We start from the raw sequence: 20,699 nt of genomic DNA on the forward strand, positions 1-20,699 counted from the left end.
TCACCCCATTTTTAGCGCCTGCTGAGAGCAGGTACTTTCCTGGGGGGAAAAGTACCACAGTTCTGATTGGCTGGGCGATTGCAAACCACGCAAAAAATGTTTTGTAGAGCCGCCATTTTATTATCCTCACATTAGCATTATTAGCATTAGCCCAGCGCAGAAACGCAGAGAGACTAACTTATGGCAACACAAAAGAAAACATGGGAGCGGTGGAGATGAGAAGGTGTCGGCGTTCTGGAGATTTACTCGGAAGGCTTCAGTAGAAGCTGCTGGGAGTCCCAGCAGCTTCTACTGAAGCCAGTCCCCAATTCCGGGGACTTCCGGCCGGGGACTTCCGGCCGGGGACTTCCGGCCGGGGACTTCGGGCGGCAGTATACGCCGTGAAGTTGTTTGCGGCCTGCCAGTAAACCCAAAGCAGAAGAAGACAAAGTGACGTCAGCGGCTTCATTTGCCTAATCCTCCCTCAGGGACTTATTCCGGTGTGAACTAATGGGTTCTCCACCGCTCCCATGTTCTCTTTTGTGTTGCCATAAGTTAGTCTCTCTACGTTTGTGCACTGGGCTAATGCTAATGCTAATAATGCTAATGCGAGGATAATAAAATGGCGGCTTCACAAAACTTTTTGGGAGTTTTACGGGGCGTGGTTTGATAAGGTGGGGGGGGGGGGTTACCTCGGTTGCTGATTGGCTAATGGTTACACAAGACAAAACATCGTTATGACATCATAAAGTAGCCAAATCTGATCAGCTCATTTTCAGACAGGTTTTTATAGAAATGGATCAACAAGAGAGAGAATCTTTGTTCCTGTTGATGTAGAAAGGACATGAAGAAGTGGATTTTGCATAACAGGTGACCTTTAACAGAAAGATGGAAGATAAACCTCAGAGAAGGTGAAATGATTTTACCAGAGAGGATGAGGAGCTCGGTGATCTCTGCATCTCCCAGGAAGGCGGCAGCGTGCAGCGGGGTGCGCTTCTCTGAATCCTGAGGAGGAGGAGGAGGAGATATTGTAATAATGTAAAAGTATGAGAGTCGAACCTTCATTAATAAGCTGCACCTATTCTAAGGTGCTGTGGTTTAAGAGAGTGGAGGTGCACATCATGACTACAGATGGAACCCTTTTCCAGATGGATTTCTATACATGGTTCTTGTTTTAAAAAGACATAATAATAATAAAGAAATGTTTACAGGTACCAATAGGATACGCCACCAACGCAGCCGTTTAGATATCTCAATATCCAAAGAGCTGGAGTAAAGCCAGGTGTAAGGTGTCTTAGGAGCAGGGGGGTACAAAATAAAAAGGGTACCGACACTTTAGGAATCTAGAAAGCAATTTAAAATTTAAAATAAATGTAAATTGCAATTTCACAGTTTTCTGTTTTAATTATTATTATTTTCTAAATCAGTCAGCCATCTCACACACACACACACACACACACACACACACACACACACACACACACACAACACACACACACACACTACACACACACACACACACACACACACACACACCACACACACACACACACACACACACACACCACACAACACACACACACACACACACACACACACACACACACACACACACACACACACACACACACACACACACACACACACACACACACTAACGTCCTTTATAATAATCTGTGACTCCTCCATGATGGTCCACAGAGGAGGAGTGATATCAGTTCACAGTTGATGAGCTCAGGGCTTTCAGTGTCAAACCCTCCATTGTTCCTCACTCCACCACAGAAGAAGAAGGCCCAATCCCAAACTGCGCCCTACACCATACACACTACCCCTACACACTACCCACTACCCCTACACCCTACCCCTACTCACTACCCCTACTCACTACCCTATCACACTACCCCTACACACTAGCCCTACACCCTACCCCTACACACTACCCCTACACACTACCCCTACACACTACCCCCTACACCCTACACACTACCCCTACACACTACCCCTACACACTAACCCCTACACACTACACATACACACTAACCCCTACACACTAACCTCTACACACTAACCCCTACACACTAACCCCTACACACTAACCCCTACACCTACACACTACACACCACCCCTACTCACTACCCCTACACACTAACCACTACCCCTACACACTACCCCTACACCTACACACTACACACTACCCTTACACACTAGCCCTACACCCTACCCCTAGACACTAACCCCTACACACTACCCCTACACACTAACCACTACACACTACCCCTACACACTACCCCTACACACTACCCCTACACCCTACCCCTACACACTACACACTACCCCTACACACTACCCCTATACACTACCCCTATACACTACCCCTCCGTAGGGTCCGCTACATCAAGGGCTGTTCCAAAGCAACGAGTGTGGAGGGGGAGTGGGCTATCAAGCCCTCAAACAGCGAGTCTGCAGCGGTGCTGACTGGAGACCGGTCTCTCCCTGACCGGAGTCACGCTGTGTGTGTCCTCAGGAAACAAGCTGTTAACAAGTAGTTCCAGCAAACATCCACTGATAAACTGCGATGTTAACAACCTCATGATAACCTCATGTTTTTAACTTAGGATCAAACTTGTGTTTAGTCTAGAAAAGGTAAATGTGTGCATTTTATTATAAAGTTGTGTATATTTACAGACCGTTGCAAAAACTAAGAAGCTTATAAACATCAGGTTTAAAACTAAAAGAGCTTTGAAACACAATGAAAGATGTTTGGAGTTTTATTTGAGTTATTCATTTAAATTTCTCGAACTTGGAATCAGGGGGTAGCAGGTTCGAGTCCCACTGCAGTCAGCATGTCGTTGTGTCCCTGAGACCCTTCACCCCAAAGTGCTCCTGTGGGGATTGTCCACAGTATTGAGCATGTAAGTCGCTTTGGATAAAATAATATAATTTAAATGTGTTGTCCAGATGCTGATTTGAAACCGTTGTTACATACAGTTACGGCATTTCCTGTTTCTGCCGGAGAGAGGGGAGTTCGTCCCAAAGCTTGCTGCTGTATTTACTCCCTCCATCACGGAGTGTGTAGGCGTAGGGCGTGGTTTGGGATTGGCCCGAAGAGTCCTGTAACCCTCTCTAGAGTCCAGAGACTAAACACTTACTGTGTGTGGATACAGACATGTGTTGTGCATATATGCAACATGATGGAGATAAACACACACACACACACACACACACACTCTGAACTCCTCCACTCACTGCTGAGCGCAACAGGAAGTGACGCCTGAAGACATCTGAGGATTTTATTTCCCCAAAAGCTGATTTGAAGCTAAGATGCATAAAGGAAAGGGATATTTGGTAGATTAGCATACAATTACATATTGGGATGGATAAGTACTTTTAGACCCTGTGTATAGCATTAGGGCGTAGTACAAAGAGTAACTACGCTGTTTACATTAAGTTATGGCCATACAAATGATAACATCCAGCTTTCAGTAAAATCCTTAATAAATATATGCAATATCTCTGTGTGGACTTTTGCACATGTTGACCAATGCATTGGCTGCTTACTGAACACAATTGCTCTCATAAATATGAATTAAAAAGGTCTCTTAATTCCGAAAAAACATATCCAGTGATAAAATGTGCATTAGGCATTTGATAGAGATATGTTCTCTTGTAGTTTTAAGGCATACATTTTGAAATTGTGAGAAGGTAAACATGTAAATTATGAGGCAAAGATGTCCTAATTATTAGAAAACATTTAAAGGTTGCCTGTGGGGTTGTATTTTATAACTGCAAGAGGATGCAAGTGCGTGTCCAGAGCAAAGGAAGTGAAGAATAAGACCTAGAAAACATGGATGTAAACAATGCAAGATTTTAAATGGTTGAAATATCACCTTTGCAGATGTTTTAGAAGGAAGGAAGGAAGGAAGGAAGGAAGGAAGGAAGGAAGGAAGGAAGGAAGGAAGGAAGGAAGGAAGGAAGGAAGGGCTGTCTTGGGCTCCTTAAAGGTGGGGTAGCTGATTCACTTCAGAAACACTTGTTGTTATATTCCATGGAATGCTCTTAACACCCCGATAGCAATGAATAAATGAAATGCTTTGACAATAAATACATAAAAATATGTCACCAGTGGAAGCCGTGGCGCTGTAAAAAGCACGACCAATCATCTGAGCCGGCCCGGCTAAAGTAACTGGATGTCCTACCTGCCTGTCAGCCTTCCATCTGGGCACAGACTGATCTCGTGCCCTCATTGGTCATGTGCGCGTTCGTGTATGTTGGAGGAGGGGCTCTGTGAGGAAGTCTGAAGGAAGGGGCCGATTTTTTACGGCTGCGTACTTTCAAATTCTAGCGCACTCGAGCTGGTTTCTCCATTCTAACCCACCCTACCGTTAATAATAAAATATATATTTCTAACAAGGTTTTAAAAGTAAAAAGACTGGGCTGTGATTAACAAGTGACCTCGCAGTGTTGATGTTTACACTTTGTTTGTGTTTCCTCACCAGAGCGTTGATGTCTTCAGATTTATAGATGAGCATGCGGATCTCCTCAGGGTCTCCGCTGAAGATCGCCTGGATGAGAGGAGGCTGGGGGAGGGAGAAGACAAAACGTTAATCACATGACCAGAGGCAACATGGCCGACATGCAGAAAAACACGGAGCATTTTAACAGTGAAGGAATTCATCAGAGAGCAGACGCGACTAAATGAAGTGTTCGTGGGGCGATTTACCGCATGTTAAGAGAGCATGATCCTTCCCACGGTGTGTGTGTGTGTGTGTGTGTGTGTGTGTGTGTGTGTGTGTGTGTGTGTGTGTGTGTGTGTGTGTGTGTGTGTGTGTGTGTGTGTGTGTGTGTGTGTGTGTGTGTGTGTGTGTGTGTGTGTGTGTGTGTGTGTGTGTGTAACTTAAAGCTGTTTACAGAAGCCACTGTATACAAAATGCATCTTAAAACCAAGAAGGATTATGAAACTCACTTCCTCCATGAAGACAGGAACACAATATGTTCCCCCCCAAAGCAAAGAGAATGTTGTTGGAGAAGATTCTTTGTAGATAGAAATCATAAAAGTAAAATGTCTGTGCAGTGAAAAGGTTTTAATGAAGGTCATGTCTCTGAAACCCGTATTTTCTATACCAGATTACAGATAGGAGGTAAATAGAGGCAACACACACAGACACTTTCTCTCTCTCTCCCAACCCTCTCTTTCTTTCTCTCCTACCGACTAATCGACCTAATTTTTTACTTATTTACCAACTCGCTAAAGTACTTACTAACTACCGTACTTTTCGGACTATAAACCGCGACTTTTTTCCCCATTTTTTTTGTACAGCTAGCGGCCACTAGGGAACCTCCTAAATCTATGGATTTTACAGGTAAAATTAACCACCTTTAACTATATGGGCTCTAGGACCGCTCCGCGCCCGCCACCTCTAAGCGGCGGGCTCCAGCGGGAAAAGCTGGAGGCCGGAAAAGAGTGAGACAGGTAGCGCACCAAAGTAAAAGTGGAACCGAGAGACAGAACGAGAGAAAGACAGACGGACAATTTAGCTGCTGCGGCTTATATGCAGGTGCGCTTTATAGTCCAACAAGTACGGTAACTTCATTACTTACTTAAGTCTGTACTAACTTCGACTACATTTCAGACGTGAATAGTGCACTTTTTACTCCATTATATTCATGTAACAGCTTTTAACTACTGCTGCAATGGCAGAAATATAAGCAGCACCAATAATAATAATAAGAATACATAATTATTAAAGTCATTTTTCATGCAAAAGAAAAAGTAAAAAATGCCGTTTCAGCCTCTCAAATATGAAGACAATTCCTATTATAGATCATATTTTGAGGTTTGGACTGACAAGCCAAGACATTTAAAGATATCACATGGGAATGTAAGGGATAACTGTCATTATTACCTTTAGTTGCAGCCCCACAATGCAGGACATCTTACATGTCGTGGCGTTCACAGAGCAAATGGGATGGATTTTATTAATTTTTTACACGAAAGTGACACGATTTAAATCCCCGCATGGTCCTTTAACACCGACCGATAGAGTTCAACAGCTACACTGATTATTTAAAGAGTAGAAGTCGATGTCAGAGCTCTGCAGAAATGTGGGCTGCCGGTTCGATGTGCTCCTGATGATGATTCAGATCTAACAGAGAACTCACTTCACTTCCTGTGTGCCGCCTGCCTCACTTCCTGTTGCACAGCCTCTCCTTCTCAGAAACAAGAGAGGAACCACAGAGCAGCGTTTCACTTCTGCTTTAAGGAACACAGCTCACACTTCCTCTGCTTTCTGCTTCTCATTTTTAAATGTTTGCTGCTGTAGTGTCACAACTAGAGCTGCAGGAGTTATATTTAAAGAGTCCTCTCCTGCTGATGTTCAGGTGTATATCAGTATGTAGTGTCTCTACTTTAAAGAGTCCTCTCCTGCTGATGTTCAGGTGTATATCAGCATGTAGTGTCTCTACTTTAAAGAGTCCTCTCCTGCTGATGTCCAGGTGTATATCAGGATGTAGTGTCTCTACTTTAAAGAGTCCTCTCCTGCTGATGTTCAGGTGTATATCAGTATGTAGTGTCTCTACTTTAAAGAGTCCTCTCCTGCTGATGTTCAGGTGTATATCAGTATGTAGTGTCTCTACTTTAAAGAGTCCTCTCCTGCTGATGTTCAGGTGTATATCAGTATGTAGTATCTCTACTTTAAAGAGTCCTCTCCTGCTGATGTTCAGGTGTATATCAGTATGTAGTGTCTCTACTTTAAAGAGTCCTCTCCTGCTGATGTTCAGGTGTATATCAGTATGTAGTGTCTCTACTTTAAAGAGTCCTCTCCTGCTGATGTTCAGGTGTATATCAGTATGTAGTGTCTCTACTTTAAAGAGTCCTCTCCTGCTGATGTTCAGGTGTATATCAGTATGTAGTGTCTCTACTTTAAAGAATCCTCTCCTGCTGATGTTCAGGTGTATATCAGTATGTAGTGTCTCTACTTTAAAGAGTCCTCTCCTGCCGATGTTCAGGTGTATATCAGTATGTAGTGTCTCTACTTTAAAGAGTCCTCTCCTACTGATGTTCAGGTGTATATCAGCATGTAGTGTCTCTACTTTAAAGAGTCCTCTCCTGCAGATGTTCAGGTGTATATCAGTATGTAGTGTCTCTACTTTAAAGAGTCCTCTCCTGCTGATGTTCAAAATGACACACAAAACCTCTATAACAAACTACAGGGAATGAAAAACCAGAACAAGCACAATATGGCTTCTTTAAGATGAGAAAGGAATCACATTTAGGGTAGAGAGAGTAGAAAAGTGGGGGACTGTGTCTTTAAAGAAGCAGCTGACGCTTGGCAGCATATGTTCTCTTTTAGCTATGCTTTCTCTCTAAGTGCTGCACACACACATTCACACACACACATTCTCACACACACACACACACATTAACACTCAGCTGGCAGCAGAGTGTGTGTGAGAGCCGGGGGGAGACTGGTGCTGGCAAGAGAAAAGGAAAAGAGATTTAGGGAGCATCTATGGGAAGATTTGCTCAAACTCATTCCAGCACTTACAGACCGAACAAGGCCGATAAATATTTAAGAAGACTAGAAATATCAGACAGTATTTGGCTATACTCTATCAAAGATTTTTAAAACTATAATAAGAATTCCCTCGGGGCTGGTGTAGTTCTCATTTGAGAAATAAACGTTGCCATGACAGAGATTAAAATGAACAGGAATTACTGAGCAACGTTTAATCAAAAACACGACATGACTAAATATATTATCCACCCAATCAAATATATGGTCATAAAGATTCAGCCTGTATGTGTGCAATTCAATAGGCGACCATTTCCTTTTGCATATCTGCCAATATTAGTTGGCCAAATTGTGTCTACAACGGTCTTAAAATCAAAGTTTAATACGTTTCTTTGGACTTCGAGCTTTAAAACGGCCCCTTTGATTATAGCTAACTTCATACGCAACAGTGTGGCTTTCTTTATATCTTTATATTTAGGGACTATATCCACAATATCCACTGTATGTTTTATTGTATTTACCAATAAACACAATTCCCCATAACAAGTCTTAGAAGTTAGCAAGCCAAAAGTTATGATTTGTCAGAAGGACAGACAAAATAGAGTGGCGAAGTCCCTCCCTTTCCGGGGAGCTCCATGGGACCTTAAAAGTATGCATTGAAGTCAATGGAGAGAGAAAGGTTATCTTTCGATCCCGATTGAATTGTGCCACGAATTACACATATGATGTTTGTCAATTTAAAAGATAATTTTCAAGTCAAAAAATCAAAATGTGTTGTAAAACTGTGAAGTAACACTTTTTGTGTGTGAAACCGCTCAATGAACTACATCTCCCGTCTCGCACCACACACCCAGACGGCCGTCACGTTGGAACATCTCACTTCTTTCTTTCAGAAAGAGGCGGAAAGTATTAAAAGAGGTGGAAATCACTCAAAGTCTGGGCGTGTTGAGAGCTGTGCACACACACAAGGGGAGTGAGTCGGTTCCGTGAGAGCCAGCATGCGGGACCGGGACTCTGGGATTTGTAGTCTTTCTAGTTGAGTATTTTTCATAGTCTTATATTTCAACAGTTTTACGACAAACTGACTTTTTTGACATGGAAATTATTTTTTAATTGATATGTGTAATTCGTGGCACAATTCAAACGGGATCGAAAGATAAGTTTTCTCTCTCCATCGACTTCAATACATACTTTTTCAGAAATAAGGTCCCATGGGTCGGAAGTAGAAGGACGGGACTTCGCCTCTCTATTACAACCAGAAAGAAAGTAGAACAATTCATTCAGAACCGCGATGGAGAGTTTTATGGATGAGGACAAAACCAAGTTACAATCCTGTTAGCATCAACACACTAACTAGTATTAACTAAAACAAGAAGAGTTCTAGTGCTCAGGTGCTCAGAGGATGGAAAGAAACTACAGGCTTCACTTTTACAGAAAAGACAGATAAGTGAAATCCTGAAGGAGAAGTTGCATTGAGTCACAGCAGCTAGCGGAGCAGCAGCTAACAGGAAGTGACATCATGACCTCAGCTCTGTACACTTCTAATATTAACCCAACACTCCTGCGTGCCATCTAAATGCATCTCAAACATTATCGATCTCACATGCATATGTCCTCATAGAAACTCTGATACATGTGCATCCTGAACACAACCAGTGTCTCCCAAACCTCATAAGAAACAATTACAGTGAGAAGAAGTTCTTGTAAAATAAGAAAACACATAATAAACATCAATAACTGCACTTCCTCCACTGCCCCTCTGAACCAAGGCGTCCCCCAGGGTTCGGTGCTTGGTCCCCTCCTCTTCATCCTCTATATTCTCCCCCTTGGAAAAATCATCCGTCGCCACAACCTCCAGTATCACTGCTACGCTGATGACATCCAACTCTACATCTCCACAAAAACCATCACTGCCACAACTCACTCCACACTCACCAACTGTCTCTCAGAAATTAAATCCTGGATGCAAACAAACTACCTTCAACTGAACAGCGACAAATCTGATATCATCATAATCGGACCCCCATCCCGCACCAACACCACCCAGAACTTCAACCCCACCCTTGACAGCACCACTCTAACCCCCTCTCCTCACATTCGCAACCTTGGAGTAATCTTTGACAGCCAGCTCAAATTCGACAAACACACAAACCATATCACCAGGACCGCCTTCTTCCATCTGAAAAACATCGCCCGCCTCCGCCCCTCACTCTCCTTCCCGGCTGCTGAAACCCTCATCCACGCATGTATCAGCTCAAGACTGGACTACTGCAACAGCATCCTGTATGGCTCATCATCCAAAATTCTAAATAAACTACAATACATCCAGAACTGCGCTGCCCGCCTCCTCACCCACACCCGCCTCCTCAGACCACATCACCCCGTGCTTCAAAACCTGCACTGGCTCCCTGTCCGTCAACGAATACACTTCAAAATCCTTCTGCTAACACACAAAGCTCTCAGTAACCAGGCCCCCCCCCTACCTCTCCGACCTGATCCACCACTACACCCCCTCCCGCAGCCTTCGCTCATCAGAAGCGAACCTCCTCTCTATCCCCAAGAAAACCAAGCTCCGAACCTGGGGGGACAGAGCCTTCTCCATCGCTGCCCCCACCCTCTGGAACTCCCTCCCACAGCACATCAGAGACTGCACTGACCCCCCCACTTTCAAAACACGGACCAAGACACACCTCTTCAGACTGGCTTTTAATCTGTGAATTATGCTGTGTTGCTGTTCTAATAACTTTTAAATGTTATTTTATCATGTTCTTATAACTTTTAAATTCTATTTTGTCATGTTTTATCACCACTGTAAAGCGTCTTTGAGCACCTGGAAAAGCGCTTTGAAATGCAATGTATTATTATTAAAGTTCCTAAAAAAAGAACATCTCCTTTATGCAGGATATAATCTGCTCATAAATCATCCAAATGGCTTGTTTCACACACTTCCTGCAGTTATTGCAGTTGGGTTATGTGTATCGTGTATCATTTATTCTGCACTGTTATTGTTATGCATTGAGCATGACATGAAATATCAATAACATATCTCTTAACGTCAGACGGGGTGCGATAGTTTGCGAAGCTTTAAGGAAAAAGGATTGGAAACAGCTCTAAATTCTCTTTTTATCCCACACACACACACACACACACACACACACACACGTCCTACTATACCTGTAATCTGGTATGGAAAATACGGGTTTCAGAGACATGACCTTCATTGAAGCCTTTTCTCTGCACAGACATTTTATTCTTATGATTTCTATCTACAAAGAATCTTCTCCAACAACATTCTCTTTGTTTTGGGGGGGAACATATTGTGTTCCTGTTTTCATGCAGGAAGTGAGTTTCATGGTAGAAAATAAATCCTTCTTGGTTTTAAGATGCATTAGACTGCATTCCGGAAGCTTCTGTAAACAGCTTTAAGTTAAGCAGCTGCTCTCTCACACACACACACACACACACCATGTATACATCACTTCAGGGGACATTACATTTACTTTCATGCATTTCCTGGAGACTTATCCTAAGCTTAACCATAACCAACACATGCCTAACCCTAATCCTAAACCTAACCAAGTCTTCACCCTAAAATTAATGATCATGGGGACCTCCAATGTTGTCCCCATAAGGGAGGCGAGTCCCCACACGTGACTGTGTAAACAGATTTAGGTCCCCACAAGTATAGTAATGCTATGCCACACACACACACACACACACACACACACTCTCCGAGGCCACGCTCTAACCGGCTCATCTCCTTCCCCTCGGGGTCAGCGACACACTTCCTAACAGTGCAGTGCTTCATAAAGTAAAAACACTTTTCAACCCGTGTTTATCAGACAGGAGACAATAGAGGAAACCATTGAAACAACAGGAGGAAAGAGAGAAAACGATCTGATAAGCGTCGACGGGCTGATCCACTGAGAGACACTCGCGTCCGGAAAGTCAAAAGTCAACAACTTCCTGTGGTTCCTCTGGTTTCTGTATAGCGGAATGTATGAGGTTCCTACCCAGAAACACGTCAGTGTCATGCATGTAAACATCAGGAATCAGGAAGTACTCTGTCCTGAATTCAAATGCTTACTTAAGCAAAAGCTAATCAGACTTTATTTAAAACTAAAAGCAATTCATTCAAGGAGATGTTTTTCTTGTGCTAACAATCTGAATCTGCGTTTAAACTATGCTGTCAAACACATGCAGTGTAGAAAAAGTACAGTGTGTGCCACCAAATGTACTGTGACTTTTATAAAGTACTAATTAGTGTATAACATGTATACATAAACACATGTCTTCATTTAGGGTAAGCATATTGGAATATATAAATAACTAAAAATCAACAAAAACCTCGTGATTTTTAGATGCACTTTGTTATTATTTGGGGCATGTTTTCCCTTTGCTCTTCTTCACTTCAGACGATACTGTGGATAAGAATCATGAAGTAGCAAAATAAGGAAAATACTAAGTAAAGTATAAATAATTACCCCGGAATTGTGCAAAAGTGCAGTACTTGAGTGAATGCAGGTAAACAAAATAAATCATAAATGTTAGCTTTTTTTAAAAGACCGTCAGAGCTGCAAAAAGATGTGTTTCTAACATGTGTACCATCATGTGACGGGACACACTCTGAGCATCATTTAATATCAAAGGTTATAACATGGTAGCAGACTTCCATGTGACCCTCTCTGGACGAGCACATGACGAACGGTGAGCTGAGGCATCCACTTATCACACCCCTCAGCATGCTGTCAGAAAACAACAGGAAGTCCCACATCTCAGTTTCATAAAATAACGTCTGTCCTTCCTTGAAGTTAACGACACATCTGATACGAAGTGAAGAAGCTGCGTCGAATCAGGGCGCAGAGCTCAAGTACTGTACTCAAGTATTTGAAGGTACTTTCCATTTTGTGCAACGTTATACTTCAACTCCACGACATCTCAGAGAAGTATACTGTAGTTTGCGAAGCTTGGTGAATGTCTGAAGTGTTTCTCTATATGTTTGGTCAATTCTCCTCTTTTATAAGTTGAGTAAAGCCTCTTGGATCAGCTGGAGATGCATCGTCACGAAGCTGAACACGGGGCTGTTCTTCTGAGAAACTCATGATAAGTGGACTTTTTAGAGAAACGTGGTTCTCACAGGACAAAGCTACAAAAATATGATGATCCAATAGAACATAATGCACCCAAAACATCATATTTATTATACAGAAAAACACTGAAGGGGACAAATGCTAAATAAATAATTGATATGATTACTTTTACTTATCATGGAGCCAGTACATGTTGCTTATCTAAATACAGTACAGCTGCATTGATAAGTGGACTAATCGATAAGTAGATTTTTTACAAATAATATCAATTATTTAGTTGTTTTTCATGCAAATAAGCCAGAAAATGCTATTATTTCGCCTCTCAAATACAGAGATTTCCTGCTTTTCTGTGTTTAGAATCACATTAAAGTAATATATATCTGTTCTGAATAACAAAACAGGACATTTATAGACATCACCTTCAAAAGAATTGTTAGTTGCAGACCTGAAATACAGGACTTTGTCCAATAGAGTAGTATTTTACTAGTTATAATTAGTCTAATCCAAGTTTTTTCACTATTTTTTCACATGTTAGAAACAAAGCAATCATTGATTATATAAATAAATAATATACTATCTAATCAGGATCTGCTAGATATGCAGTTTTACATTCCACTTTTGAAATGGATTGAACAAATGTGCAATAATATTCCTAGTAGCTGCTTTGGAGCTTCACACTGTGTCACACCATCGGTTTCAGCAGATTGAACTGTTTCTTGTTGTGCACACTGTGCGGTCTTTCCAGAGCAGAAGGGAGATTGAAACTGCTGAGAAGTATCATGTGACACAAGCCAAAGCTACAGAGGAGATAAATAGACCTTGAGGTTCTCAAATATGTCTCCTTGGCATGACATCTTATCAGAAATGCATGCGTTTGGAAGTCTGCTGCATGAATGTTTTCACTTTTAAAGATACATCTGCATCTTCATAAGTGAGGGTATTTGTGGTGTGCAGCTGTGGTGTGCAGCTGTGATGCTTTGCGGAAGCAGACCGAGCAGGAAGTGAAGTGGGCTGTCCTCATTTTAACGGAACACCGAAAATATATAAGGCAACATAAATCACAATATTAACGTGCAGTGTGTGCAGCTGTATTACTGTATCCCAGGCTCAGTCTGCAGTGCATACATATGCTGATTATTCTCAGTTGTTCCCAGAGTATCCACACAAAGACATAACAAATACATGTATTTCAAGTGTGATGATGAAGCGTTAAATGCAATTATAATCTTACCAATGTTATAAACAACACTTCCCTCCACAGTGCTAGACTTATTTAATTTGAGAAATACTGCTGCTACTGACTATCGACTTGAATGTGTACTTCTAATCATTTTTAAATACTATATGCATGCCTTTTTATATAATACTGTTCTATGTTCTTCTCGTGCTGTATCTATGCTTTGCTGTAACAGCGTACATGTCCCCTTTGTGGGCAGAATAAAGGAATTCTGACTGTGGTTCTGATGCCTGTTTTGATGCTAAGCTAACAGCTCTACCTGCTCGGCCAGCTTGAGGACAGCCATCTCTGGGTCCTCCTCTCCCCGGTGCTCGGAGCACCATGCACGGCTCCTCTCCTCTGCTCTCCCCGGGTCTCCGGTCCTCCCCCCGGGTCTCTCTGCAGCGGGGGTCGGTGCAGCAGACTACCGGTGCTCCTGCAGCCTTTTAGCGGCTTCTCTATCACACTCAGGCGGAGGGTGATGGTGCTGAAGGCCGAGAACCAGGGCCAGCAACCCGGCTCTTCTCACTCTATCCGCGGGGAAGCTGCTGCGCCGAGGCGGGTGAAGCAGGAACGATTTAACCCAAAAATAATCCACATTTACGGGCTGCTGGTGCACGGAGCTCCCCCTTCAGACACCCCCCACAGAAGCCTCCTCCTCCCCGGTCTGCAGAGCCACAAGCCTCCCGGAGAGAGAGGCTGAACTCAGCTGAGACATACAGGAAGTTGGAGCCTCTTCCTCCTCCTCCTCTTCCTCCTCCTCTCAGATGCAGAAGTGAGGAGCAGCTTCCTCAGCATCAACAAGCAGCTCCTCCTGCTGCCCTCCTCCGGACAACCAGGGAGGAAATATATAGTATAAACAACTGCAGCCAACAGAAGGAATACAACAAAATGCATAAAAATGTGTTTTATTTATTATTTTTACACTAAAGCTACATGATGTAAAAAAAGAAATTGGAAATTGTATGTTCTTGTATCATTAAAAAACCCTCAACCTTTTGAAACAACCTTTTGTTAATTATTAGATTTTCATTGACGCTATAATAATAGTAAAACAATTATATTAGGTCAGACCACTTTTTTTATTATTTGTGGTTTATTAGGGATTTGGTCAAATTCAAAGTAGATTTTATGTAAATTAGAGCAAAGAAAACAAGCAAAATCACAAGAAATGTAAAGAAACTGTATTAAATAATGCTTTGTTTGTTGTTTCCTGTCACCAAATGGAAATTATAGTCCGCAATCTCCAGCTCGTGTCACTTCATGTAGCGTCCATAATGATTCACTGTGAAAACAATCTTTTCACAGTCATCTCCCCCCCCCCCCCCCCCCACACACACACACACACACACACACACACACACACACACCATGTATTTTTCATGGAGACGCATTCCAAAGATCCTGCTGAAAAAAACAGCATAGACCAGCTTAAGATGGTTGCTGGTTTTAGCTGGTGTTACGGTTTAGTTGGTTTACCAGGCTGGACAAGCTGGCCAGGCTGGTCTTGCTGGTTCAAGACCAGCCTGGCCAGCTAAACCAGCATAGCCCAGCATGGATGTCATGCTGGGCTATGCTGGTGAAGCTGGTAGTTAAGCTGGTCTACCTGCAGTCTTGCTGGCGAAACTGAAACAGACAGACACAGACAGACAGAGAGGGCGGGACACGGGGGAACGGCGAGACGGTGGTTGAAACAAATCACATCAAGTTTTATTTATTTAGCACATTTAAAAGCGATTTTTGGGCGAGCCAAAGTGCTGTAGATGTAATAAAAACACATTACTACAATCACAATAAAAGACAATAATTTACAACAGAAATATAAAAAACACAGGGAATAGTCAGCAGCTGGTCAGCAGACCTTAAAGCTCTGGCTGGGGTGTCGCGATGGAGGAGTTCGGCTATATAGGCCGGAGCCAGCCCATTTACGGCTTTAATAACAAATACAAGGATTTTAAAATGAATTCTGAACCGAACTGGAAGCCAGTGCAGTGAGGCCAGAGTGGGGGTGATGTGGTCACGCTTTGTGTGGCCAGTCAGAAGACGGGCAGCTGCGTTCTGCGCCAGCTGCAGGCGTCTGTTGAGGCCTGGTCCACACCCACATACAGAGCGTGGCAGTAGTCCAGTCTCGAGGTAACAAAGGCGTTAAGAACCCTTTCTAGGTCTTTAAAAGATAAATACGACCTGGTCTTGGCCAATAGTCTTATTTATTTTTTTAAAAAGCAGGATTTGACTACGGTGCTGACCTGCTTGTCGAATTGAAAAGTGCTAGTGAAGGTCACTCCAAGGTTCATGACAGAGGGGAGGATGTTTTCATTGAGGGATCTCCCACACACACACACACACACACACACACACATACACACACACACACGCACACACATACACACACACACACACACACACACACACACACACACACACACAGACCATGTATATTTCATGGAGATGCATTCCAAAGATCATAAGGGAGGGAAACCGAAGAGGCTCCTCGTTGTGTCTTGGAGACGAAAAGATTAAAATAAACTTCAAGATGCTTTTTATCCACAAGCTCACCACTGTAGGTCAGACTGAAATATCCTAAACAACTATTGGTATGAAATTGAGTCGATATATTAGAGATAGGATGAATTCTGCTGACTTTTTTATTCTTATATGGCTCTATCAGCTAATGTGAAAATTATTTCTATTACAATGTCACTGTCACACAAATGACTTCCCCCAGGATGAATATAGTATAGTGTTTGTCCTGAGTTACAGATATTACACTGAGTTGTATAAACAGATAAACATCAGCATGTTAGCTTGTTAGCATGTTAGCCTCTCACAGATACCATCATCACATGATAAATTGATGCATTCAACAAATCAGCCTCCCAGCAGCAGAACATGTGACCCGGGTCAGAGGAGCTGCGGCTCAGCCAAATGTGAGTAATGCTGAGCCATAAATACTTTACAGGCTGTAGAGCAAACTATTAAACACACACACACACACACACACACACACACACACACACACACACACACACACACACACACACACACATACCATGTATACATCACTTCAGGGGGCATTACATTGACACCCTTACCCTAAACCTAAACCTTACCCTAACCCAAACAAGTCTTCACCCTAAAATGAATGATTCCCCTCATGTTGTCCGAGGCGAGTCCCCACACGTGACTGTGTAAACAGATTTAGGTCCCCACAAGTATAGTAATGCTAGACCACACACACACACACACACACACACACACACACACACACACACACACACACACACACACACACACACACACACACACACACAGTAAGTATACGAATAAGCTTCTGGTTTTGAAGGCAACACAATATATTTGTATACACATTTCAACAACAAGGCAATTGAAAGTGCTTTACAATAAAAAATTAAAATCATTAGGACATAGTACAAAATAAACGCGTTATAAAATCACATTGAAATACATTAAAAAATCGAAGTTAATACTCATTAAAACAAGCTAAAGTAGAATAAGCCCAGTGTGAGATATTAATAGTTATGTGATTTATTTAAAAAGGATTCCCCTCTGCTTCAACCACACACACACACACACACACACACACACACACACACACACACACACACACACACACACACACACACACACACACACACACACACACACACACACACACACACACACACACACACACACACACACACACACACACACTCTTCCTCCAGTTATGTCAGGGTAATCTGGGTCAAAGCGTGAAGCTGGCTGCAGCAGTGTGTGGGGGGGGGGGAGGTTTTCTCCACTGTGTGTCTGTGAACGCTCATGCATGCTTCTGCCAGTGGCTCCCATTCATTCCTCCTCTGTGTGATGGAGGGGTGACACTGGAGGTGGTGGACAGAAACTAATGTACTCAAGTTCTGAACACATTTAAGGTACTTTAGCTTTGCTTGTGAGTGTTTTAATATATCTGTATACAACTTGTGTTTTTATATCTCAAACTTGATTTCGCTCCTTGGAGTTTCTTACATACGGTCATTTTGGTATCATACCATATTTAGTCTTTAGCCACATGGTAGAAATGTTATTTTTAACACAACGAAATACATTGCTACTTTTTGAAGTCCCATATGTTTAAAAATACATTTGAATATTCGTAAGAGACTTAAACAGATTCAAGGCTTTATTTATTTATTAGCCAGTGCTTCTCAAACTTTTTTCAGTAACCCCTTTTGAAACATTTTCTCAGCCAGGTACCCCCTGACCGACCCCGACATGTTTTGATCGAAAAAGCCTATACAAATCATTTCAATATAGTGATGTTCCTTCAGTGTGTGATTTATTAACTCCTTTGTGCATGCATTACAACAAACTAAGGATATGTTCATCTTCATGCATGAAAGAAAATAACGGCATTTTTTTAAAACAGATTTTTCCAAGGTGTTTTTCAATATGTTTAACAAACTAATGAACAAAATGATATATTGTGAAAAACTATAAAATACAATACACAGATTTGACATGTTTATATGAGGACCCCCTTGGTGGTTCTAGGAATATTTTATATAAAATTGTGTTTTCTATTTAACTTATTGTTTGTAATCATGCAAGGTATTTTTTTAATTAACCTTTTTTTTTTTTTTTTAAACCTCACGTACCACCTGCAGTACCCCGACGTACCCCTAGGGGTCCACATGGGTGAAACTGTCTCTGAGTCAAATGGACAATTGCATATAAGGTGGGCGCGTGTTACTTTTAATATAAGTGGGATTGTTGTAAAAACAGTTGTCAAAATGCCATTGTTATGTTCACCTGTAAGTCTCCTTTTGGTGAGAACCCCTCACTATCCTTCTGTTTCTTTCTTTGGTTTCGTTGTTTTAAAAAAAATGTAGTTTATTTAAAATAAATGAATATTAATTCCGCTTGAAGCACACATCAGTTTCTACAAGCAGTCTGTGGCAGGAAACTGAACTGAACTCAGAGATGTGCCTCCATTATGTCAGACTGAGTTCAGCGCATGATGTGAGGAATGAGTTCATGCTAAAGGAGGCCACACACACACACGCACACACACACACACACACACACACACACACACACACACACACACACACACACACACCACACACACACACGCACACGCCTTAGTTTATCGGGTTGTTGTGTCTCTGCAGGAAGATAAGGAGGATCCTGCCTAACAACACAAGTTAACCCTAAAGATTCCTGTTTGTCTGAAGCCGTTTCCAGTTATGAATATTGAATGCTAGCTTGCTCTCCCTGTGTGTTTGTGAAATGACTAATTAAATATGTTTTTTTTTTTTTAGTGCAATACAATTAATTGAACGCTTTAGTTACTTTACAAACTAAGAATTATTCGGAACTTGTTTTAGTATTTTTTATGCCAACACATTTCATGGTTCGACCTTCTCCAATGTTAAGATGTTAGTCTTTTGCTTTTATTGTTTCATATTACATTACATACTCAATACTGCGGACAATCCCCACAGGAGCAAGGGACACAACGACATGCTGACTGCAGTGGGGTTTGAACCTGTGACCCCTGATCCGAACACCAACGCACAACCCACTGCGCCCCACCTCATATTCTCTAAATAATGTTGAGGTTTGAAACAATGTGAAGGTGTCACCTTTGATAATTGCGATGGACTTAATCACAGTTTATAGAATGAATACAAACCAAATAAACAATTGATTAAATTAGAAAACTTCCCTCGTCTCTGTGCACGTGTAAAAAAACACGATCTATATGGCCGGCGCTCCCATGATATTATTCAGATGTTGGTTCCCAAAGTTAGAACAGAACTAGGGAAAAAAGTCTTTAAATATGCTTCCCCTTCTCCTGGAACAATCAGATTGATCACTAATGGAGCTTTAAAGTCCATTTTAAAAGGATAGAGAACAGAATACTCTTGGTCCATGCGATTGCTCTTATCCCCTAATTTAAGTCGTTTTAACATTGTGCCACTTTTTATGCTTTATAACTTTAGTATTTCCATTTTACCCTACTTTGTTCTACTCCACTACAGTTCAGGGGTAAATGGTGTACTACTTCTACTCCACACATATTTAATACCTTTAGTTACTTCACAGATGTGGATGAATGATGTGAAATATAATCAAGTGTTAAATCAGACTTTAGTTCCACCTGGAGTCAAACCATCAATCATTATAAAACATATATCAACATATAGTCATGACCGAAAGAACGAGATCGCGGATGCAAGCGGTCGAGATGGGTTTTCTCCGCAGGGTGGCTGGTGTCTCCCTTAGGGATAAGGTGAGAAGTTCGGTCATCAGGGAGGGACTCGGAGTTGAGCCGCTCCTCCTTCGCGCCGAAAGGAGCCAGTTGAGGTGGTTCGGGCACCTAGTTAGGATGCCACCTGGGCGCCTCCCTAGGGAGGTGTTCCAGGCACGTCCAGCTGGGAAGAGACCAAGGGGTAGACCTAGGACCAGGTGGAGGGGTTATATCTCTTCGCTGGCCTGGGAGCGCCTTGGGATCCCCCAGTCAGAGCTGGTTGATGAGGGGAAAGGAACGTTTGGGGCTCTCTGCTGGAACGGATACCCCCGAGACCCGACCACGGAGAAGCGGGAGAAGAAGGATGGATCATATATATTATTCTGAAATGGACCAATGACTACTTTCACTATATTTTGATGATACTTTTATTTGAGGAACATTTTGAATGCAAGACTTTTACTGTGTATTCCTACACTCTGGTACTTCTACTTTTACTGAAGTACAAGACCAGAGTACTTCTACTTTTACTCAAGTACAAGACCTGAGTACTTCTACTTTTACTCAAGGACAAGACCCGAGTACTTCTACTATTACTCAAGTACAAGACCTGAGTACTTCTACTTTTACTCAAGGACAAGACCCGAGTACTT

At 42.2% G+C, this 20,699-nt stretch overlaps 1 protein-coding gene across 3 annotated transcripts in view; it reads right to left on the minus strand.

Annotated features, from left to right (window-relative positions):
• ankrd44 (ankyrin repeat domain 44) overlaps positions 1–14,706 on the minus strand; it is a 48,415-nt gene extending 33,709 nt beyond the window's left edge. For 2 of the 3 annotated variants that reach the window (XM_034110038.2, XM_034110040.1), the window contains exons 1-3: positions 5,883–6,098; positions 4,473–4,556; positions 906–984 (exon numbers count right to left, since the gene is read on the minus strand). In XM_034110038.2, the coding sequence (XP_033965929.1) occupies positions 906–984; positions 4,473–4,556; positions 5,883–5,912 (193 nt within the window). In that variant the 5' untranslated portion in view covers positions 5,913–6,098. Of the gene's footprint in view, positions 1–905; positions 985–4,472; positions 4,557–5,882; positions 6,099–14,076 lie in introns of those variants that run through there. The other variant, XM_034110039.2, reaches the window with a different exon arrangement.
• Positions 14,707–20,699: the final 5,993 nt, after the last annotated feature.

The sequence above is a fragment of the Pseudochaenichthys georgianus genome, chromosome 21 (genome assembly GCF_902827115.2).
Source record: "Pseudochaenichthys georgianus chromosome 21, fPseGeo1.2, whole genome shotgun sequence".
Lineage (NCBI taxonomy): Eukaryota > Metazoa > Chordata > Actinopteri > Perciformes > Channichthyidae > Pseudochaenichthys > Pseudochaenichthys georgianus.